General features: G+C 42.6%; 1 protein-coding gene and 1 non-coding gene across 5 annotated transcripts in view; both read right to left on the reverse strand.

Annotated features, from left to right (window-relative positions):
- Positions 1–17,362, reverse strand: part of LOC124607176 — a 42,014-nt gene extending 24,652 nt beyond the window's left edge. Inside the window, exon 1 of one of the 4 annotated variants that reach the window (XM_047139389.1) lies at positions 16,902–17,362. In XM_047139389.1, coding sequence (XP_046995345.1) covers positions 16,902–16,930 — 29 coding nt within the window. In that variant the 5' untranslated portion in view covers positions 16,931–17,362. Of the gene's footprint in view, positions 1–571; positions 1,052–10,346; positions 10,737–16,901 lie in introns of those variants that run through there. The other 3 variants (XM_047139392.1, XM_047139388.1, XM_047139393.1) reach the window with 3 other exon arrangements.
- Trnap-cgg lies at positions 11,235–11,309 on the reverse strand. The gene has a single exon. It is a non-coding gene; the product is annotated as a tRNA-Pro (tRNA).
- Positions 17,363–24,729: the final 7,367 nt, after the last annotated feature.

The raw sequence follows: 24,729 nt of genomic DNA on the forward strand, positions 1-24,729 counted from the left end.
TCCACGTGATTTACTGGAGCTCAGGAGATTTATTCTTCAAGCTTGCAGTGAAATTACGGAAGACTTGTGCCGTAGGGTAATCACTAACTTCAGTGTTCGTTTGAAGGAAGTTAGGAAATGAAATGGTGGACATATTGAGCATGTGCTGAGTTAGAACAAATCTCCAAGGACGTCTCTTCATTGTAGTATATGTTCCTTTTAGATTGTATTGACAATAAAGTTTGTATTCAAAAACGAAATGGTAACACATTTCGTGCGCCACCCTATATCTACATTAGCTTACATTTTTCCACTTTTAGAACAAGCTCCCATTCATTACACCAAATCGAAATTCCTTCCCAGCCACACTGTATCCTCCTACAGTCAACCAAAGACGACACTTTCCTGCCCCTTATAGCGTCATCACCAAACAGCACGCCGCTCACCCTATTCCAGCCGGGCCAAGTGGAAGACACTGAATGGGATGGCGTGAAACGTGGATTTCCGGAATATCCGCTCCGTGTGCAGCAATTATGTACTGGGAACCGCCAAGAAGGAACTAGAACTCACGTGTTGAAGAGCTACAAGTTACCTTTAGCGGAAGGTATCGCGGTCCTGCACTTGCCCAGCCGGTCGCGTTGCTGACCAGGAGGACATGTCTTCAGCGTCGGTGTCGCGTTTACCAGCGACCTATCCAGAAGGCCAGATTCCGTTTCATTTCCGGAATCTGCAGTATTCGGAGGCTCCTGACGTGGTCGGCGTCCTTCGTCATCGAGAACGACCGCCACCTCCGAGACGTTTCTTACGAGCTCGAGGAACTCTTCCATAAGCGCGTCGTCGGACTCATTACGCGGAGAGTTGCAGCCGGTGCCATTCGATCGCGGCCTACCTGAGACCGCCTCCACCACGCTGATGAATATGTGGAGAAGCTGGTCCGGTGACGTCAGCGTCTGGGGAACCAGCGCAAGAAGACAAATCATACACGCCACCGATACGCGTGGGTGCTGCATGTGTTGAACGCGAATTGTGACTACTTACTTCCCCGAGCAAACTACTGTGTCGAGAACGTCTGCCGAGCGACAGCCACCTTATCGGTGGTGACCTTGCTTGTGGTTCACCGATGGAGAAAACAAGTGCGGTCTGAACGGGTGGCAATGTAGATAAAGCACAGCCTTAATAAACAGGGAAAGGCGCTTTCAACACACTCGTCAGCGGACATTCATGAAAGTGTTAGCGCAGATGTGAGTAAACGGCTGCATTTTCAGCAGATCAGTTATCGTTCATCATTATTTATGACATCAGACTATCAAGTCAGTGCGAATAAATCACCACTACACCCCACACACAAATAAAAGAAGCTGGTGAAAGACGGAAGTATGCACGAGATCCAAACGTTGGTGACCCAATCATTGACGTGCAGCTACGTCTACATCTACATGGATACTTTGCAAATCACATTTAAGTGCCCGGCAGAGGGTTCATCGAACCACCTTCACAATTCTCTATTATTCCAATCTCGTATAGCGCGCGGAAGGAACGAACACCTATATCTTTCCGTACGAGTTCTGATTTCCCCTATTTTATCGTGGTGATCGTTTCTCCCTATGTAGGTCGGTATCCACAAAATATTTTCGCATTCGGAGAGGAAAGTTGGTGATTGGAATTTCCTGAGAAAATTCCGTCGCAACGAGAAACGCCTTTCTTTTAATGATTTCCAGCCCAAATCCTGTATCATTTCTGTGACACTCTCTCCCATATTTCGCAATAATACAAAACCTGCTGCCTTTCTTTGAACTTCTTCGATGTACTCCGTGAGTCCTACCTGATAAGGATCCCACACCACTCAGCAGTATTCTAAAGGAGGACGGACAAGCACAATGAAGGCAGTCTACTTAGTAGGTCTGTTACATTTTCTAAGTGGCCTGCCTATAAAACGCAGTCTTTGGTTAGCCTTCCGCACAACATTTTCTGTGTGTTCTTTCCAATTTAAGTTGTTCGTAATTGTAATACCTAGGTATTTAGTTGAATTTACGGCTTTTAGATTTGACTGATTTATCGTGTAACCGAAGTTTTTACGAATTCCTTTCAGCACTCATGTTAATGATCTCACACTTTTCGTTATTTAGGGTCAACTGCCACTTTTCGCACCATTCAGATATCTTTTCTAAATCGTTTTTCAGTTTGTTTTGATCTTCTGATGACTTTATTATTCGATAAACCACAGCGTCATCTGCAAACAACCGAAGACGGCTGCCCAGATCGTCTCCCAAATCTTTTATATAGATAAGGAACAGCAAAGGGCCTATAACACTACCTTGGAGAACTCCATAAATCACTTCTGTTTTAGTCGATGACTTTCCGTCAGTTACAACGAACTGTGACCTCTCTGACAGGAAATCACAAATCCAGTCATATAACTGAGACGATATTCCATAAGCACGCAATTTCACTACGAGCCGCTTATGTGGTACCGTGTCAAAAGCCTTCCGGGAATCCAGAAATATGGAATCGATCTGCATTCCCTTGCCAATAGCACTCAACACTTTATGTGAATAAAGATGTAATTGCGTTTCACAGGAATGTTTTCCAACCCCATGTTGACTGTGTGTCAATAAACCGTTTTCTTCGAGGTAATTCATAATGTTCAAACAGAACATATGTTCCAAACTCCTGCTGCATATCGACGTTAACTATATGGGCCTGTAATTTAGTGAATTACTCGTAATAACTTTCTTGAATATTGGTGTGACCTGTGCAACTTTCCGGTCTTTGGGTACGGATCCTTAGCGTTCAGTTCACAGTGCAGTCCAAAATAGGAATTAACGAAAGTTTTGTTCGTACCATGATAGTCATTATGTGCAATTTCCAGAAAGTACGTAACAATAATACGACCACTGGTACGACGAAGTACACCTTAAAGACAACATGAATGTTATTCACTCGCGAAATAGGTTCAAAACAAATATTCCAGGCAGTCATTTGATGGCAAAATACCTGTAATACAACGTAACAAGGGTTTTGAACATAAAATTATGTAAGCCGTCTGAAGATGAATTTTGTAAAATAGAAACTAGTAACGGTATTTTTAAATACAACAATACAATACAATACGTCCATGGTTCGAAGAGTACTAGGGTGAGTTCACCGTACTTCCCTGGCCACCGTACTTTAACCCCATGGAGACCTTTAGGAGCCACCTCGATCGGGCTCTTCTCATACGAGAAACCTAAAAGAGCTGGCCACGACATTGGAGTAGGCATGGCTCTGCATCCCTGTCGGTACCTTCCAGAACCTAAGTGACTCTCTCCCTCTACGTCTCGCAGCGGTCCGCGATTCAAAAGGTGATTTTTCAGGCTTTTGACAAGTTGTCATATTAATGTGACTAAGCACTGTAGGACACGAACGCGATTCGTTTCTGCATTAAGTGCGTACATGAAGCACATTATGAAACGTCACCTTAGAAAAATTAATAAATTACTGTGCTGATAAACCTCTTACATTCTTTGATTTTTAAACAGCTGAGCATAACTGAACGTACTCAGACATTTCGCTCTTTACCTATTCTGATCAACACTAAACTGACAGCCAATATTTTTAGCGCAACGCAATCTGACTTTCAATAATCCCTACAAGAGAAAGGCCCTGACTAACATTAACGTATACGTTTCACAAATCACTTACCCCACAAAAATCTTCGTTACTCGAACTACTGCAATACAGCGAGCGCCACTACTGCCAGCTAAATAAAAGATTCAAACTACTGAAGGCACTAACTACTGATAGGCATAGTTAGCAAATGAATGATTTTGATAGGGAAGAAACAATGTATTTACCTTAATAGTGTTCAAAAGTCATAATATATATATCAGTCCATGATATCCAATATTACAAATTTTATCTTTCTGATGGACACACGTCCAGATCGTCCGCTCTCAAAATTCCGCCATCTCTAAAAAATGGTGCAAATGGCTCTGAGCACTATGGGACTTAACATCTATGGTCATCAGTCCCCTAGAACTTAGAACTACTTAAACCTAAGTAACCTAAGGACATCACACAACGCCCAGTCATCACGAGGCAGAGAAAATCCCTGAACCCGCCGGGAATAGAACCCGGGAACCCGGGCGCGCCGCCATCTCTCTTCCCACATCCACCACGGCTGGCGGCTCACCTCCAACTGCGCAACGCTACGAGCTGTTAACAACCAACTGCCCAACACTACAATGGCGAATATTACAACAATGCCAATCAGCCACAGACTGCCCACAGCACAACCAGTGATTTTCATACAGAGCGCTACGTGGTGTTACCAATATAAAAACCTAAACAGCCTACTTACAACATCATGTGCTCTGCTACTGAACTACTAAAAGTGTGATTTGCAATTATTTTCCCGTATATTAAAATGAATATCCTCACCCTTCTTCTAGAATCTTGTAACGAGTGCAGGGCACAAATTTCCTAAAACATCGTTTAGGTCATTTCTCCATCCCACTGACATGTTACAGGTAATCAAGTAACTACTTATATTTTGAATTTGAATGAAACTAAATTTTAGATGACAACAAAAATTTGAAAACAGAAGAAAATAGAATCTGAATGGAACTAAACTTTAAATGACAGCAAAAATCTTAAAGCTGAACAAAATAAAACGATCAGCACGTTGCATGTCTCTTAAATTTGTATTCTTTCTGTTAAGCGGAAATTCCAATAATGGAATAAAGTTTGAGAATGATCATGGCGGAACACACCGAATCAAAAAAAGTTATAATTACAGTTTGTTTCTCTCGGAGGTGGACATCCAGTGATATCACAGTCGACCTCTACCCCACCCAGTGCGTGGTTGGCGGAAGGCAACTTTCAAATCTTCAGTGGGAACCAACTTTTTTATTGCAGATTACGATTCTACGGCAAAATCTGCTTACATTTTATATGAAGCACTTTCTTCGTTTCGCCACAGATGGTACTGTAATCGGGAAATGGGCACACAATCGCTGTATACGACATACTACTCAATGACCCTTGAATATCCAATGGCACTCAGGACAGTATTTCATAACTTATAATTAGAAACCCCATTTGCAACTTTGTATTCCTTTGACATATCGAATATGGGACTACTCGACGCGCCACTGTGTCCGTAGCTCGAAGCGAACGTTATTCTACTTTTCCAATTACAGTAACTGTTCAAACGTAGTACCACCAGCTTGAATACAGTTAGTGATCCGCTTTTAACATAACTGTACACAGGACAGAAGCTTATCTGCGGGAATGGCAGCACAGGCGTTTCTGATGTTATCGACCATGTCTTCAGGGCCTGTTGGCATTTCCTTATATACCTTATCTTTTAAATATCCCCACAGAGAAGAAATCTGGAGACGTCAGATCTGGCGATCTAGTGGACCAATTAATAGGGCCACCTCTGCCGATCCACTGACCCGTGTAAACACGGTCTAATACCTCCTGTACTTCAATTGCGTAGTGTGCAGAGCAATAGTCATGCTGAAACAACATACTTTGTCGAACCTCCAGGGCAACATCCTGCAGTAGTATCTGTAGTTCCTGTCCCAAAAACGTTCGATATTTGCGTCCATTCAAAGTGCTATAGATAAAATATGGATTAATGAATTTGTGCCCCATGATGCCACACCATATGTTAATGCTACCATGGTTGGTGAATGTAGACTCAGCGGAAGATGGTACCTCGGCAAAGAATGTGGGAGTCGTTTGCATTTGTTGATGTACCCATTCACAAAACATTATCCGGTTATGGAAATCGGCGCCATGAAATTCTTGACCCAGTAAAACGTTGTATGGATGATACTTATGACGATGCAGTATTTTGAGAATACTACATACGAACATACCGGAATCGCTATTTAATTTCCGGACGCTTATCCGTGGGTTGTGGTTCACTGCCGCTAGTACAGCTACTTCATTAGCTTCTCCTGTAACATGTTTGCTTCGTTTCGTTTTGCCGGTCTGTACACTGCCACCAGACATAGTTAGTTACCTTCACAACCTTGCAATAGAGTGAACGAGAGCGAGCTTTGTCTGAAAACGCTCGCCGTTTAAGCCAACAGCAGCCTCAACATTTCTCCTACATTTTCCGTAAGGCAGGATCTTTTCAGTTTTTTCTTCTGCGGATGTAACATTCATCGTCCACTTGCACGTCTGTTCTCTACATGATAGGTAGATGCGCAGGCAATAAACATTACGCAAGTATTGAAATGTTTAGGAGCCGCTATGCGTTCTACGTCAGGACGACATGTGAGCTCTGGTCGCAGTGTATTGCCTCTTATGACACGTCATAGTTCGTTACACGGCCACAATGGCGCTTCAAGTAGTCCCCTGTTCGATATGTCGGAAGAATACAACGCTGCAAACGGGGGTTTCCAGTCGAGAGTAATGAAATACTCGCCTGTCCTACCCTCCCAACGTAGATGCAGAGTCCCACGTGCCATGGGATATTCAAGGGTCATTGAGTAGCGCGTCGTAAATTATGATTGTATGCCCAATGCTGTTCCTCCGGTTACAGCGCCATTTGTGACGAAACAAAAAGCTTCAGACAAAAAGTATGTATATTTTGTCGAAGAATTGTAATATGCAATAGAAAACGGTGGTTCCCCTTAAAGATTTCAAAGTTGCCCCCCCACCTCCCACCACCCGCGCATCGAGTTGGATGGCGGGTTGAGTGTGGTATCGGTGAATGTCCGAGAAAAACAAATCCAACTATAACTTTTCCTTATACAATGTGTAGCTTTCGAGATATTTCAAAGTCTCCAATTAAAATGAACACCCTGTATATCGTTGTTTATAGAAGATAGGGCGGGGCACATATACAGGCAAAGCAGTCGTTTAGATATAAAAACTGAATAATATTGCAGTCGATGTTGGGGCCCACAAAGGTACGTCGGTGGAAGTATACAACTGTCGATATAATAATGAAATATTTGACATTCTCACTTAACTTTGAGTGAGCAAGTCTATATTACTAACCGACTATGGACTGTCGGAACCCAAACATAGTTGCAAGTTGCCTATCTAATGGCTTCGAGGGGCAACAAAAATTCGATTTTCATTATTACAAGTATACAGGGTGCTCCATTGACAGTGACCGGACCAAATGTCTCACGAAATAAGCGTCAAACGAAAAAACTACAAAGAACGAAACCTGTCTAGCTTGAAGGGGGAAACCAGATGGCGCTATGGTTGGCCCGCTAGATGGTGTTGCCATAGGCCAAACGGATATCAACTGCGTTTTTTTAAATAGTAACCCCCATTTTTATTACATATTCGTGTAGTACGTAAAGAAATATGAATGTTTTAGTTGGACCACTTTTTTCGCTTTGTGATAGATTCCGCTGCAATAGTCACAAACACATGGCTCACAATTTTAGACGAACAGTTGGTAACAGGTAGGTTTTTTAAATTAAAGTACAGAACGTAGGTACGTTTGAACATTTTATTTCGGTTGTTCCAATGTGATACATGTACCTTTGTGAACTTATCATTTCTGAGAACGCACGCTGCTACAGCGTTATTACCTGTAAATTGCACATTAATGCAATAAATGCTGAAAATGATGCCCGTCAACCTCAATGCATTTGACAATACGTGTAACGACATTCCTCTCAACAGCGAGCAGTTCGCCTTTCGTAACTTTCGCACATGCATTGACAATGCGCTGACGCATGTTGTCAGGCGTTGTCGGTGGATCACGATAGCAAATATCCTTCAGCTTTCCCCACAGAAAGAAATCCGGGGACGTCAGAACCGGTGAACGAGCGAGCCATGGTATGGTGCTTCGACAACCAATCCACCTGTCATGAAATATGCTATTCAATTCCGCTGCAACCGCACGCGAGCTATGTGCCGGACATCCATCATGTTGGAAGTACATCGCCATTCTGTCACGCAGTGAAACATCTTGTAGTAACATCGGTAGAACATTACGTAGGAAATCAGCATACATTACACCATTTAGATTGTCATCGATAAAATGGGGGCCAATTATCCTTCCTCCCATAATGCCGCACCATACATTAACCCGCCAAGGTCGCTGATGTTCCACTTGCCGCAGCCATCGTGGATTTTCCGTTACTCAATAGTGCATATTATGCCGGTTTACGTTACCGCTGTTGGTGAATGACGCTTCGTCGCTAAATAGAACGCGTCCAAAATATCTGTCATCGTTCCGTAATTTCTCTTGTGCCCAGTGGCAGAACTGTACACGACGTTCAGAGTCGTCGCCATGCAGTTCCTGGTGCACAGAAATATGGTAGGGTGCAATCGATGTTGATGTAGCATTCTCAACACCGCCGTTTTTGGATTCCCGATTCTCGCAACATTTGTGTGCTACTGATGTGCAGATTAGCCGCGACAGCAGCTAAAACAACTACTTGGTCATCATCATTTGTTGCAGGTCGTGGTTGACGTTACACATGTGGCTGCACACTTCCTGTTTCCTTAAATAACGTAACTATCCGGCGAACGGTCCGGACACTTGGATGATGTCGTCCAAGATACCGAGCAGCATACATAGCACACGCCCGTTGGGCACTTTGATCACAATAGCCATGTATCAGCACGATATCGGCCTTTTCCGCAACTGGTAAACGGTCCATTTTAACACGGGTAATGTATCACGAAGCTAATACCGTCCGCATTGGCGGAATGTTACGTGATACCAGGCACTTATACGTTTGTGACTATTACAGCGCCATCTGTCACAAAGCGAAAAAAGTGGTCTAACCAAACATTCATATTTATTTACGTACTACACGAATATGTAATAAAAAGTGCGGGTTCCTATTAGAAAAAAAACCATGTTGATATCCGTTTGACCTATGGCAGCACCATCTAGCGGGCCAACCACAGCACCATCTGGTTTCCCCCTTCAAGCTAGACGAGTTTCGTTCTTGGACTACGCTTGATATATATATATATATATATATATATATATATATATATATATATATATATATATATACACCGATTTTAAAAATTGAAAATACTGACATAAATTACTCATTAAGAGGTGCTCTCTTATATGAGAGGTTGAGCACAGTAAGACAGATATTACAGTTATAAGCTATATATACGGCCTGAGGCAGCGTAACTCAAAGCGCACAATTACCCAGACTATATTCATCCAATATCTACATCTACATCTACATCCATACTCCGCAAGCCAACTGACGGTGTGTGGCGGAGGGTACCTTGAGTACCTCTATCGGTTCTCCCTTCAATTCCAGTCTCGTATTGTTCGTGGAAAGAAGGATTGTCGGTATGCCTCTGTGTGGGCTCTAATCTCTCTGATTTTATCCTCATGGTCTCTTCGCGAGATATACCTAGGAGGGAGCAATATACTGCTTGACTCTTCGGTGAAGGTATGTTCTCGAAGCTTTGACAAAAGCCCGTACCGAGCTACTGAGCAATGGGAATGAGAGCGCTTACTGACTTCCATCAACCTTTACACATAATTGCAAACCTCTCGCCGATACCAACCACAAAATGATGAAAGGTAAAACGTTTGTCACTCTCTACATTTTCGGCCCGCAAGCAGTAAACTGACACTTCAGGGATGAGACATTTCTTCTCTACTACTAACTCTATTCGGAACAAATTTTGCAGACAGTGTCCACAAGTAGCACTGAATATCGTATAATATCATCATATGACACACTGTGCAGGAGATATGACGTCATAAACATTGAGATGCGAGGAAAAGTAGCTTTTGCTGAAAGAGGAGTGCAAGTTACTTGGATTATACTCAACCAGTGTTTTATACTGAGAGGACTCAGCGAATTCCAACAAACTTTAAATATAATTTCAAACCTTTTCTAACATTTTTCTCGCTTACATGCTTAACGTCAGATACTTAATATACTAACTCATTGGTAAGGTAATTAGTAATCAGAAGCATGAAGCTGTTTTGTACATGGGAGTTCCATTCTTTAAAGAATGGGGTTGTTTACTGGTGTGAAACTAAACTAACTTTATAAGTTAAAGTTTACAGCTCTATCAAAAGTTATCAAACATTTGACTAGGCCCCAGCAGGCCGAAGTGGCCGAGCGGTTCTAGGCGCTAGAGTCTGGAACCGCGCGACCGCTACGGTCGCAGGTTCGAATCCTGCCTCGGGCATTGATGTGTGTGATGTCTTTAGGTTAGTTAGGTTTAAGTAGTTCTAAGCTCTAGGGAACTGATGACCTCAGAAGTTAAGTCCCATAGTGCTCAGAGCCATTTGAACCATTTTTGACTAGGCCCCATCTGCACGGAAACGTTTAATAAGGCCTACAATCTGATGTTAGTCGAAGCAGGAATTAGTAAAATAGGAGATTCTTCCTGGGGGTGAGAGACCGTACCTCTGGAGGATCGAATCGCCGTCCTGCACTTGCCTATCCAGTCCATCTGCTGACCAGGCGGACACGCCTTGATGCCCGGCATGTCTATGAACGACCTGCTGACCAGGTCAGTGAGCGCAGTCTCGCTGCTAGACTCTGCGTCGTTCGAAGGTGCGCCATCTAGCCCGGACTCCTCGCGGTCCCAGACGACAACTGTGGACGACTGGCGCAGGTGGGCGCCCAATGACAGCGTCAGAAAGCTCAGCAGCACAACGCAGAGCGCATAGGTCTCCGTTCGACGAGCGAGCATGCTTTATCTAGGGATTGCGGTGACTTCCGAAAACGTACTGCAGTGCCGAGTGGAGCCCGAGCAGCAGACGCGGCACACTTATCGCTGTAGCTGCTGATGACCCTCATTGGAGTTCATCGATTGTGGAAAACAAGTTTCGTGTAAATGAGCCTCCGCTCCAGAAGCTCCATGACGCACAACGCAGTGAATACGCTCCCCTGTTCGGCGCTCTCCTCTTGCATAGTTACACAACTTCTTGGTACTGCAGCAAAGTTAACACAGCAGTCACAGTAAAAACGAGATATGACGAACGCTTTTTCGCGAAATCGTGGACTGCGATATAAGAGAAAAGGGAGGACGCTGAGGAGAGAGATTAATTATCAGCGTAAAGATTTCCTGGATTACCTAAGAATTGGAGAGGATTCCATCGGTAAATAAATTAAATGGCGAACAATACATGCAGGATGTACGTGTTGCAGAGACACAGATCCAAGGCAAGGAAATTTTCTTGCAGCTAAAAACGGGTACACTGTCTGAAAACATACAACTTCCAGAATGAGATTTTCCACTCTGCAGCGGAGTGTGCGCTGATATGAAACTTCCTGGCAGATTAAAAGTGTGTGCCGGACCGAGACTCGAACTCGGGACCTTTGCCTTCCGCGGGCAAGTGCTCTACCAACTGAGCTACCCAAGCACGACTCACGCCCCGTCCTCACAGATTTACTTCTGCCGGTACCTCGTCTCCTACCTTCCAAACTTTACAGAAGCTCTCCTGCGAACCTTGCAGAACTAGCACTCCTGAAAGAAAGGATATTGCGGTAGAACACTTGCCCGCAAAAGGCAAAGGTCCCGAGTTCAAGTCTCGGTCCGGCACACAATTTTAATCTGCCAGGAAGTTTCAACATACAACTTGTAAGAAAATTTCATATGGTACAGAAAAAGTGATGTGCAATAGTAGCTAAGCATCTTTTACAGTAACACAATTATTTCTGTGACAATGATATCTTCGTGAAACCGGAAGAATCTCAAAAAATGGTTCAAATGGCTCTGAGCACTATGGGACTTAACATCTGAGATCATCAGTCCCTTAGAACTTAGAACTACTTAAACCTTACTAACGTAAGGACATCACACACATCCATGCCCGAGGCAGGATTCGAACCTGCGACCGTAGCAGTCCGCGGTTCCGGACTGAAGCGTCTAGAACCGCTCGGCCACTGCGGCCGGTGAAGAATCTTAGAGGAGCAACAGGATGATTAGGAATAAAATAACACAAGACACTGTTACTGTTTCGTGCGTGACAGTCACGATGAAGGTCAAACTTTTAGAACGAAATAACAAAGGTAAGTGACGACGTGACAGGATTTCCCTTGTTCTTCGAGTAAGTAATCTGCAGGTACGGTAAAGGTCAAACTGTATTAAATAAATAAATGCACAAAGAGCGCCAGTTTCTGAAGATCAGAAATCGGTTACTTTAAAAACCACATTTGATCTTCGTTTAGCTGAAGTAAGCGTCCATCATATATAAGCCGTAAAAGTCACGGAAGAGCAAAAAACCCACGAAACTAGAACAAATCCTGAAAAAGACAACAGGGTGCGATGATTTTATCGAAATAAGAATTCCCCGCAAAATTTCTGTGATGCGCAACATGTGTCAGGTATTTGTTCACATCATTAATTGGTTTTACACATTTGAGGAAATTCACATGTAACTCTACGACATTTGAGTGTCTGCCTATAGAGTAAAGTATATGTTTCATATCCAAACGTTTCTGAGTTCTTGTTGGTTCATAGACAGGGTACACACAACTAACAAATCACATTATTATGTCATGTTTTGGTAAACACCTTCTGCAGATTCTTATTAATAACTGTCGTGGTACTTGTGTCCTGAATTACCTCGGTGTTTTCTGCTGTGATTCTACTGCAAGCCTTAATAAATCTTACATCAGTGAATTCCTTTTACCAAGAAATTTCCAAAACTAATAAACAGTTATACCGTTCGGTAAAACGAAATTCTTTCAGTAGCTTGGTAGATAAAAGAGATACAAGAGTTACAAACGCAGCAAATTACGAGTACTTCCTCCTTTCTGTGACACCATTTCCCAGAAACTTAGTTTCTGGACTCTAAATCGTTTACTAAACATCCCGGTTGTACAAGTTACGCAGTTGAACACGTATACAGCATGAATGACCTGAAATGTGATCCTGTTGTATTTCATGAACGGTACAAGATTTCGAAACGAGGTTTTAGGCAAATGATAGTGGCTAGAGAAGTTCGTAATGTCGATTTATGTGTAAAACTCTTAACTCGAGTATCTATGAGGGCAACTTCTTTTTCATGTCATTAGAAAGTTCTGCAAAACCTGAGTACAGTTCTATAAAGATGATGGTGTTGAATGTCTACGCAAAAATATCGAATTAATGTTCTAAAATTGAAAAGCGATGACGCTGGAATCGGCTGTTGTTTTGTGAACACCGTCAATTGAGACGTTAACGTCAGGCTCCGCCGTTGTAAGAAGCTGTTCAACTGCTTACTGCTTTCCACAAAAGCTCTTCACGTAAACATCAGTAAATAGCTTTCATGAGGACCTTCTGTTACACTAGAAGTTTATAAAGGATGAACCCATTTTAAAAACCACCGTAAGCTGCCGGTTTTATTATGTAAAGTGGCTTTATTCCACAACGTACATATTTCACATCACTGGCCAGTTTCATCCTTTTGACCCTTTGAAAATTTCTGTGAATACAGTACCAAAAGAACACTAAAAGGTTAGATACATTGGTGAACATCATTAGGCATGTATATTACAACTGTTGTTAAATTATTATTCATTATAAATATTTTGCGTGCACCCACTAACATTATAAATATATGTTGTTAGTGGTTGTATGCTAAAATTTTGATAACGATTGCCTTAAACAGCCTCTGCCTCCGGTCCTTAAGAAGGGCAATACTAGAATGTTGTTAAATTACTAACATAGCGCTGGTGATGTGTGTGTCATATTTGAAACCTGCAGCGTTTGTGATGTGTGTGTCATATCTGAAACCTGTTCCATGCTGCGTGGGGACTGACAATTGTCCCCCCCTCCCCCCTCTCCCTTTCTGTCCTTCTCTGTCTCTCTCAGCATACGTAACATATCTGTTACAAAAACTCGGTAATCTTGCATCACCCAAAGACTATGCTCAGAAAAGTCATTTTGCAGAGAGTGAAAGTTTATCGGCAGAGCGAGCTCCCGTCATGCAACCAGAACAGTGCGTACTTTCCTTTAATCCCTAACAAATATATTGCGCATTGAACTTCGAAATTACTTACAATCATTGCTAGAAAAATCAGTTGTTGATTAGTGCTACACAGATGATTCGAGGTGTTATTAAACCCTTTTATTTATTTAAACTTCTGTATGAGAGAAACGAATATTTGATCACACTAGTAATGGCTGTAATGTGTGCAATAGTTTCATTAAGATTATGCTGTGATCACATGCCTGTAGCTCTCTCTTTCGATAAACTTTGATTCCCTGCAAAATAGCGTGTTTATGTATAATGTTTTGATGATGCATGTTTCCCACCTTCTTGGATATGTTTATGTATGAGGAAGCAAAAGGACACGTTGCACCCTTTAATATATTTACAAGGATCAGTAAGCCAGCTGTTAATAGTGTTTTTACCGAGATCACGCGTTGTATCATATAATGCTCGATTGGTGTGTGTGTGTGTGTGTGTGTGTTTGTGTGTGTGTGTGAACAAGGGTCGTCCCCAGACGGCGCGGAAAGGCTTTCAAATGTTACGCTCTCATTACCTTTAGTAATGGCCAAAGACCAAAAGTGGTCAGTAATCTAAAACATATACATTGTGCAATAAAGACACTTTGCATAATAAGACTGACAGTCTACAGTGGTTTTTAAAATGGTTTCATCATTTAGACGCTACACTGAGTGTGTGGACTCATACCCTAAGGAACACTACAATTTAACACGCGGCTCCACCTACAACAAATCATACTTCATCTTGTATCTACCTCGCACAAAGCAAGGCCAAGAGGAAATACATTTTATCTTGGAAACATATGCCTATCTTCTTGCTGCATATAACGACGAAGCCAGCCTACGTTTTCCGGATACTTTTGCGATTTGTTTGAAGACCAACATTAACAAGCATTATATCACTAATAGTAAACCCCTGATTACTTAAAGAATCCACTTCCCATGTATAAACTAAAACTCTAAACTCCGTCCGAACAAGCCATGAAGGCCGAAAGGCCTGCCTACCTAATATGATTACTTAATAATTCATAACTTGCAATAATAACGACCGATTATCAAATTCCTAATAATAAACACTGGTTAGAGTACAATATATATTATTTTGGCTGTTCCTGTTCTACAGTAGTTTCCGATCCTATGTGCCCTTGGGTTCATTGTCACTGAAAAAAGCTCCTTTCAGAAGTCACAACAACAAATTACTGTTTCAGCTATTGTCTGTGGTCACTAGTAAATGTCAAACGTGAAAATCATAAAACTCAAAAAAAATTCTAGGAATATATGGATTAAACGTCTGATGGGTTAATGTATTAAATGTTTGACGTTAAGCGTGTAAGATAGAAGTTCAGAAAAAAGGTTTGAAAAAGTCGCTAAGTACTCTCGTTCTCAAACAGTGGTCGACTATAGTCTGGGTAATTTGCGCGTTGTGTGCTACGTTTCCTCAAGACGTATAGACAGTTACTATTAGTAATACTTGTCTTACTATGTTAATTCTTTGCTATAAAATTATATCTCTTAATTAGCAGATAATGAGAACATATTAAGTTTCTAAATTTATTTAAGAACTAACTCTTTATTCACATGAAGTGCTGAGTGCTATTGACAGGGGATTTGAGATCTATTCCGTATTTATGGATTTCCGGAAAGCTTTTGACACTGCACCACACAAGCGGCTCGTAGTGAAATTGCGTGCTTATGGATTATCGTCTCAGTTATGTGACTGGATTTGTGATTTCCTGTCAGAGGAGTCACAGTTCGTAATAACTGACGGAAAGTCATCGAGTAAAACAAAAGTGATTTCTGGCGTTCCCCAAGGTAATGTTATAGGCCCTTTGCTGTTCCTTATCTGTATAAACGATTTGGGAGACCATCTGAGCAGCCGTCTTCCGTTGTTTGCAGATGACACTGTCGTTTATCTACTAATAAAGTAATCAGAAGATCAAAAGAAACTGCAAAACGATTTAGAAAAGATATCTAAATAGTGCGAAAAGTGGCAGTTGGTCCTAAATAAACAAAAGTGTGAGGTCATCCACATGAGTGCTAAAAGGAACTCGTTAAACTTCGGTTACACGGTAATTCAGTCGAATATAAAAGCCGTAAATTCAACTAAATACCTAGGTATTACAATTACGAACAACTTAAATTGGAAGGAACACATAGAAAATGTTGTGGGGAAGGCTAACCAAAAACCGCGTTTTACTGTCAGGACACTTTGGAAATGTAATAGACCTACTAAGGAGACTGCCTATACTACGCTTGTCCGTCCTCTTTTAGGATACTGCTGCGCGGTGTGGGTTCCTTACCAGATAGGACTGACGGAGAACATGGAAGAAGTTGAAAGAAAGGCAGCACGTTTTGTATTATCGCAAAATATGGGAGAGAGTGTCACAGAAATGATGCAGAATTTGGCCTGGACATCATTAAAAGAAAGGCGTTTTTCGTTGCGACGGAATCTTCTCACGAAATTCCAATCACCAACTTTCCCCTCCGAATGCGAAAATATTTTGTTGACACCGACCTACATAGGGAGGAACGATAAAATAAGGGGAATCAGAGCTCGTACGGAAAGATATGGGTGTTCATTTTTTTCGCGCACTGTACGAGATTGGAATAACAGAGAATTGTGGAGGTGGTTCGATGAACCCTCTGCCAGGCTCTTAAACGAGATTTACAGAGTATCCATGTAGATGTAGAAACTACATCAAATATTGATAATCTGATTTCTGTTGCCCCTGGAAGCTGCTAGATAGGCAAGAGAACCGCCCACCATGAACCAAGAATATGGTGAGCCGTTACGTAATGTGGATACACGTGTTTCCAAGTCCCTGTAGATACAAGAATATTATATTTACGACAAAGTTACGTGTCTCTCTGTCCGCTATGTTTGCCGGAAACCTCGTTTGTATACCATAAATCGTTCACGAAATAAAATAAGTAGAAGTGTTGGGTGTATATCTTGTACAGTCAGATGGAGAAGCAAATGAATTAACAAAAGCAGATCCTCCTGTTAACGAAGCTCCTACCTTTCGAGTCGCTGATCACTTTCCGACATTTTCCTATCCTGTCAATCTGTTGACCTGGAGGGCACTTCTTGAAATTTGGAATCCGGTTGATAAACGACTTGCCGTGACGAGTCGTCGCAGTCGCCTCGCTGCCAGACCCTGAGTCATCTTCGAGCGGTTCCTCGAACTGTCGTCCCTCGTGATCCACGACGTTGGCTTCCTTCGACAAGGCCTTCAACATCTGAAGGTACTCCGTCTTCTCCGCTTCGTGGTGGCGGTGGTACGGCGGGCTGCAGCCGGTGCCATTCGACCGTGGACTCCCTGAAGCAGCCACCACGAGATCGATAAACACCTGCAGGAGCTGGCTGGGAGAGGCCAGCGACGCGTAAACGGATGCCAGCGCACAGATCGAGAGCAACGGTGCCAGGCGCCAAACAGCCATGTATCGGCTGCGTAACTTGCCCACTTCAGAAGGCGAGTCGCACTACAAACCGTGTCGCTCAGGAGCAGCAGTCAGAAAGTTATCGCCGGTCCCACACGATGACCCTTAGTGGAGTTCATTGCTGGAGGAAGCGAGTGCAGCCAGTACGTACAACAGCGGAGATAAAGGCAGCCCTCAGTGTCGACAAAGGATCTTTCATAATGCAGCGGCGTGTGCTCTGTTTTGAAAACTTCGTATTATATTAAAATTCTGCACCGGAGCAGGATTCGAGCATGGAAGTTTATCTTGCACAAGGCGAAAGACAGAGTGTGCAAGAAAGTGTCAAGGATTCAATCAAATTTCTGGTGCTCTGCTACCCAACTTTATTTCTTCTTTTTCTAATATTTCTGCCATCTACTTTCCACCCGTCTTCAGATTGACCCCACTGAAGCTACATACGCTACTGTACCTGTCCCGTCGCTTTAAAACACAGAAAGAAAACAAGGACCAGAGACGTTGGTCGTTGGCACACGGTATGTATAAACTGAATCTGTGGCTACGCGCTCGATCCTTGTTGGTATATCGATGTGTCATTATTAGCTGCCTTCTACCAATGGCTTTGCGAGTTTATTCGAGAAAGCATCGGATTGCATAATTTGTCTGGGTGGAAACCGGTATCTTTGTTAATTAAATTCTTCGTGTAACGAATTCAGCTGCCCCGTTCACAATCGAATACCTAAGCAGTGAAGTCGACGCTAGAATTTCGACATTTTCATACCGCATAGTGTGGCCGGTGTCGATGCACTGCTCTGCCACCGCCGATTTATTGGGCTGCATGTGTCGAGTGCATCTACAGGTTCCATGCACTTTTCCAGGATTGCAGGAGCACTGCCTTTCGTATATCGGGCAGGTGATTCGGGTAAGACAACATCTTCCTAAGTTTGTTTCTGCCACATTGCAGAATCTTCGCTGGGAGGCCCTTTTACAAACATGGTTCCGTAGGCAACCACAACATTTTCCCATGACCGTCTTGTCTAACGATGAGATTATTAACAGTTATGCCGCTGACTTTTGACGTAATAAACAACTGACGCCGGCCGTTGTGACCGAGCGGTTATAGGCGCTACAGTCTGGTACCGTGCGACCGCTACAGTGGCAGGTTCGAATCCTGCCTCGGACATGGATGTGCATGATATCCTTAGGTTGGTTAGGTTTAAGTAGTTCTAGGGGACTGATGATCTCCGATGTTAAGTCCCATAGTGGTCAGAGCCAGTTGAGCCAAACAACTGACTTACTTTTTTCCGTCTGTTTCTTTTTCATTTGATTGCCCATTGTAAATAAGACACCCGCTGCTAAACTCAACACTCTCGATCACTAAGTCAAGGACTCGTAAGATAATTACTAAATTATTTAAGAGCGCCAAAAATTAGTAAGATACTGTAAACCTCAAATAGTTTTTAAAGACGCCAATATGTAAAACAGACAGTACAAACATTCAAAACTTTCATGTCAAAGGATCTGTGTGCCTTAAGCTTAGTAACTGACAAAATTTCATAACAAACGTTAAATTATAACCTACAGCTTATTTACAATCCCAACAACAGGGTAACAGACGAAGGATGTCGAGGACTTATCCTGGAATACTTTGTTCAGAAGCTGGTACAAGCATCTTTACATTCTCACGGGTTCCGACAGACCATCCCACCAGATATATACAATAAAACAGGTTTCAGAGCTCTAAAACAGAAAGAAATAATATTACTCCACCTGCCGTAACATCTTAAAACAATTATACACTGAAGTGACAAAAGTCATGGAATAGCGATGAGTACATACACAGATGGAGGTAGTATCGCATGCACAACATATAAAAGGGTTGTGCATTGGCGGAGCTGTCATTTGCACTCAGGTGACTCATGTGAAAAGGTTTGTGGCCACACCACGAGAATAACATACTTTAAACGCGGAATGGTAATTGGAACGAGAAGCGTGGAACATTCCCTTTCAGAAATCGTTAAGGAATTCAGTATTCCAGGATCCACTGTGCCAAGTGTGTGCGGAAAATACCAGTACCAAAGATGGGACATTACCTCTCACCACCGTCAACGCAGTGACCGATGGCCTTCACTTAACGACCGAGAGTAGGTGCGTCGGCGTAGAGTTGTCAGTCCTAAAAGACAAGAAACATTGTGTGAATTAACTGCGGAAATTAAAGAGGGACGCATCACGGAAGTTTCTATTAGCACAGTGCTGCGCAATTTTGCGTTGATGGGCTATGGCAGCAGACGACCGAAGCTAATGCCTTTGATGACGGCACGACATCGCCTGCAGCTCCTCTCCTGGGCTCGTGACCATTTCGGTTAGACCTTCGGAAAACTATGACCTGGTTAGATGAGAACTGATTTCATTTCGTAAGAGCTCTTGGCAGGATTGGAGTGTTGCGCAGACCCCGTGAAGCCATGGATCCAAGTAGACAACAAGGGAGTGTATAAGCTATTGGTGGATCCGTAATGGTGTGGGCTGTGTTTAGATGGAATGTGCTGGTTCCTTTGGTCGAACTGAACGGTGACTGGAAATGTTTATGTTCGCCTACCTGGAGACCATTTGTAAGTATTCAAGGACTTCATGTTCCTGGACAAGGACGGATTTTTTTATGGATGGCAATTCGTCATGTCATCGGGCCACAATCGTTCGTGATTGATTTCAAGAACATTCTGGACCATTCGAGCGAGTCATTTGGCGAGCCAGATCGCCCGACATGAATCCCATCGAACATTTATCGAATATAATCAAGAGGTCCATTCGTGCGCAAAGTCCCGCACCGGCTAAACTTTCGCAATTAGGGACGGTTATAGAGGCATCATAGCTCAGTATTTCTGCAGGGGAGTTCCGACCTGCTGTGTCCACGCAGCGCCGAGTTGCTGCACTAAGCGAGGCAAAAGAAGTTTCGACAATATATTATGAGTATCCCATGACTTTTGTGACCTTAGTGTATATTTTTTGAGAGAGGGTACCGGAGTTGCGCTTTTTTCATAACTCAACAGCGCACACAAATTTCCAAAACAAGTTAATGTTGCGGCAAGATCCGATGCGGGATTGCGGCATTTACAGGGTAAATTATCTGAGAGAAGCACACAGATTACTATGAACACTCCTTTAGAATACAAAAAGAAAAGGAGTACATATGTCTAGCACATTGTACCACAATGCTTGGCATCTGATTTCTAAACAGCAAAAACAGGACTAACTTTGGGCCACACGCGAATGATGGGACAGCCAATCACGTAAGAACATTGTCAGATTTTACCCACGCAAGACGCTATACTCACACGTTTAGGAACACATAAGCACCATTATGATGTAACTCGGCCAACGGATGATCAACATCAACTCCCGTCAGAAGCAGGTAAGGCCTCTTCCGACCGAGCGAGGTGGCGCAGTGGTTAGACACTGGACTCGCATTCGGGAGGACGACGGTTCAATCCCGCGTCCGGCCATCCTGATTTAGGTTTTCCGTGATTTCCCTAAATCGCTCCAGACAAATGCCGGAATGGTTCCTTTCAAAGGGCACGGCCGACTTCCTTCCCCGTCCTTCCCTAATCCGATGAGACCGATGACCTCGCTGTCTGGTCTCCTTCCCCAAACCAACCAACCCACCAACTCTTCCGATGATCTCACAGCAGGTTCACTCCGGTAAACTACCTTCGTGACCGGATCAGAACCCTTATCCACGATGTGGAAATATTCTAGACCAGCAATAGAAGGCCACGAAGGAACCAAAATGTTTATATTTGGCTACCAATCACATATCAGGTTCCAAACTGAAAAACCCGTCGCCTTTCCAAGTTGGCGACCGTTACCAAGCATGGGCAATGTTGACGACCTCGCCGCTGCCAGGAGACTATCTGTGACCAAAGACGTATCAAAACCGCTTCTTCCGTCCCGCGTTTGCCCGCCGTGCTAAAACCGGAACATGCAGATATCGATAAAAAAACATACCATTCTCCCGCTCCTTCTTTAAATCAAAAGATGCGTTGGGCAGCCGAGTTTCTTTAGACCATTGCGTGCTAGCCTCTGCTTTGGCACTTCGTAATTTCAAATGTGACTCGATTTTCTTATGCGTTGTAAGGTCTTTGAGCAAGAATCTGAAAGGAGACTAACGCCCACTGACCTTACACGGCCAGATAGATCAAGGGAACAGCTTCCGGTGACCCCCTGTTCCCCTTTATTTTCCTCCAGATTTACTCCACATAAGCAATACCCCTCTATCAAAGAAGCTACGCGTCTCCCCCGACAGTATCTATGAGCTTCTCTCTGATGTATGGAAGAAATGATATTTTTCCACACTTTCCATTTATCCGTGATATACTCAGGTTTAAAAGACTCAGATAATAGATCATTCAACGACCACAAATCACTCACTTACGGGAGAACGCGAACGTAAGTTTGATAGGGACCTTCTTATGTGCCTCATGATAGGCGGTATTAAAAGCAAGATTAAACCAATGCTCGCAACTATCTCAACGTTTCTGTGAACGAGAAAGATAAATTCTTAAGGCAGATTTCGGATTCGTTAATACGTTCCGGAAAAGATGGTTGAGGGTAATAGGGGGTAGTCGACACGTGAGGAATGCCATTATTAACAAAAATATTTCTTGACTTTCCGTGACGTAAATGAAGGAGCATTGTCACTTACTAAACCCTTAGGAGGACCAAAACTAGGTGAAATAACATTACGTCCTGGATACTAATGGTGATCTTCAATTCTTTAGTAGGCACCAAGCACAAAAACCTCGCAATGGCGTTTACCATTACTAAAATGTAACTATAACCTGTTTGGTACCTTTGAGGGGCCCCAAATAATCAATAAAAAGTTCTAGTGCTGGTGTTAGGCTTAGCGGTCTTGCATTCTTGAAATTGATCTACTAATTTTTTAATTCCTGAGTTCATGCTTTACCAGGTCAAGTGTGCTTTAACTCTGGTAGTACCAACGCATTTTCCATAAGGCGCGTTACCAGGGGCAGGGTGAAGGATACTTTACGCCCACCCGAAAAAAACTGGAGAAGAGACAAAATTCGTTAATTGTTGTTAACTTATAGTAACAATATAATTTTAAAGAGACGCTGATGTGTAAGTAGGGTCCAGAATATGAAAATATGTTTCAGGACGTTTATAGAAACATCAACGCCCTTTCAATAGTGCGCACTTTTCAATAGTGAACCCCCCAGTCTGCTTCACAGGCTAGTACATGTTAAATTTTCCGCTTTCTATTATTACACATATCGGTGAAATAGGCTGTTTCAAAATCGTATGTGTAAAGTCTTCTTCACAAACGTGTACATAATTTTATATGCATATCAGCGAAACCGCAATTCCTCTTGGCTTCTTCACAGTAGAGTACATACAGTTTTCAAAATTTAGTATTAATTTTCTTATCTGAGGATTTATTTCATTTGGAGTAAAAGTGTGATTCACAGACGTGGACATAAACTCAAATTTCTGCCTTCCCTGACAGTCCGAACAGGTTAAATAACTATTGTTGTTTGCTTGTCCTTTCAGCTGTGTACGTAATTTTTTAAATTTTGTTGGTATATACTCAGACGACTGTCTCATCTGTTTCTTTTATGTGGCGAGCCAATATTAATTGCTTCTGTGATTAAAAGTCAGCCTCTGGCGTAAATAATTTTACTTCTAATATCACTTTATTTTCGCTCGTTACTTTACTACTCGCAGTTCCTAGCTCCCGACCAGTTCAGTTGCATGACTGCCTGTTACGTGTTTTACATATACAACGCTTCAAAGCGACCAGTGTGCTCTTTCAAGAGAGTGATTAATATCTTTGGTCTGATGAATTTAGAAACAAACAAAAACAAATAACCGTATTCAAAAAATTGTGAATTTCATCGAAATCTACGTATGTTTCAGCAACACACCTCACAATACACAGGGCAGGATACTTCTTACTAACATTATCTGATTTATGTCCTATTGCATTACGGTAGAGACTGAGAGAAAACTGACTCTGTATGCATCCTCATCTGTTTTTTCACATTCTCATGACACGTTCGCGATATGTACAAGAGTGATCGCAGAAACGATTGTAGCCTTCTTCAGAATCCGATCCGCTTAATTTACCTAACAGGATTTCGGGAGAATTTCATTTTGCAAAGGTTTACATTTAAGTTAACTGAACATACCTTTTACACTTTCGTACGAGCTGTTCTGACCTGACTCTCATAGCTGCACTTTTCTGAATTCGTTGGTATCTGTCGTCATACCCACTCAATAGCGATATCCTTTAATAGATTTTCTGAACTTTCTGAAAAACCCTTCCAACAAAAGTAAGCCTTCCAATTGCCTTGTCGACTACTATTTTACCCGGCCGTTGTTTGAGGTTGTCTTCATGAAAGTGACTATATACAAACAAAATAAAACATACAACTGAGTCCCGTTCACTGGAACATTTCGCGCTACGATAAAGCCAGGATTCTTTTAATGAACGAATGTGATTTGAATTGATGTCAGATTTAAATCATTGTGAGGAGACTTGGTGCAACATAATAAATGATCCTGCTGGTAATCGTACATCTATAAAGACTGATACAGTGACGATGTTACAAAGTTTCAAGATTGGTGGACAAGGGTAAATATATCAATTTTCGGCAAGAGAATCTGGTCCAGAAATCAATTCCCTTACTGTATTTGCTGAAATAATAGCGTAGGCAGTTTTCGGAGGTGGCAGTATGGACCAAAACAATCAAAAAGTATCTAGTAAACAGGGCCTCTAAAATGCATACTTTAAAAGCTATGACCACTTTATCTTCGCTTCTGTGAGATACTTCTCTCATATTGAACAGGTGCCAATAGTTCTTAAGGTATGCATTTAAGAGCCAATGTTAACTAGACTTGTGTTGTTGTTTTGGTCCGTACTGCCACCTCTGAAACTAGGCTACCCTACAATCTTAGCAGCAGCAGCACCAGCACATGTATTCCAGTATCAGAGCTATCAGAACGGTTTCCGCTTATGACTTTCGACTCTGGTGTTTCCGGACCAGAGGTTCTTACCTCAGATTGATACATGTACAATTTACCTCCTTGGAAGTTTGTATCATCGTCACGGAATAACACGAGGAGATAAATCTTTGTTGTTACGTACCTCGGGTAGCGCTGATCACTGGCCTGCATTTCCGCTGTCTGTCGAGTCGCTGATTAACAGGACATTTCTTGAGCCAAGGAAACTTGTCCGTGATCGACCGTCTAATGTGGCGAATGTGCGCGCCGTTTTCGTCAGAGGTTTCCGCATCTGCGAATGACTTTTCTCGCCAAGACCGGTTACACTCTAGAAGCACCTTCTCCTTCCTAAATCTATAAGTAAAGCGCAAACAACCCGTCTGTTCCTCATCGAGGTGGCCAGCACCGGTAGCTCGT

Source organism: Schistocerca americana, chromosome 3 (genome assembly GCF_021461395.2).
Source record: "Schistocerca americana isolate TAMUIC-IGC-003095 chromosome 3, iqSchAmer2.1, whole genome shotgun sequence".
Taxonomy (NCBI): Eukaryota; Metazoa; Arthropoda; class Insecta; order Orthoptera; family Acrididae; genus Schistocerca; species Schistocerca americana.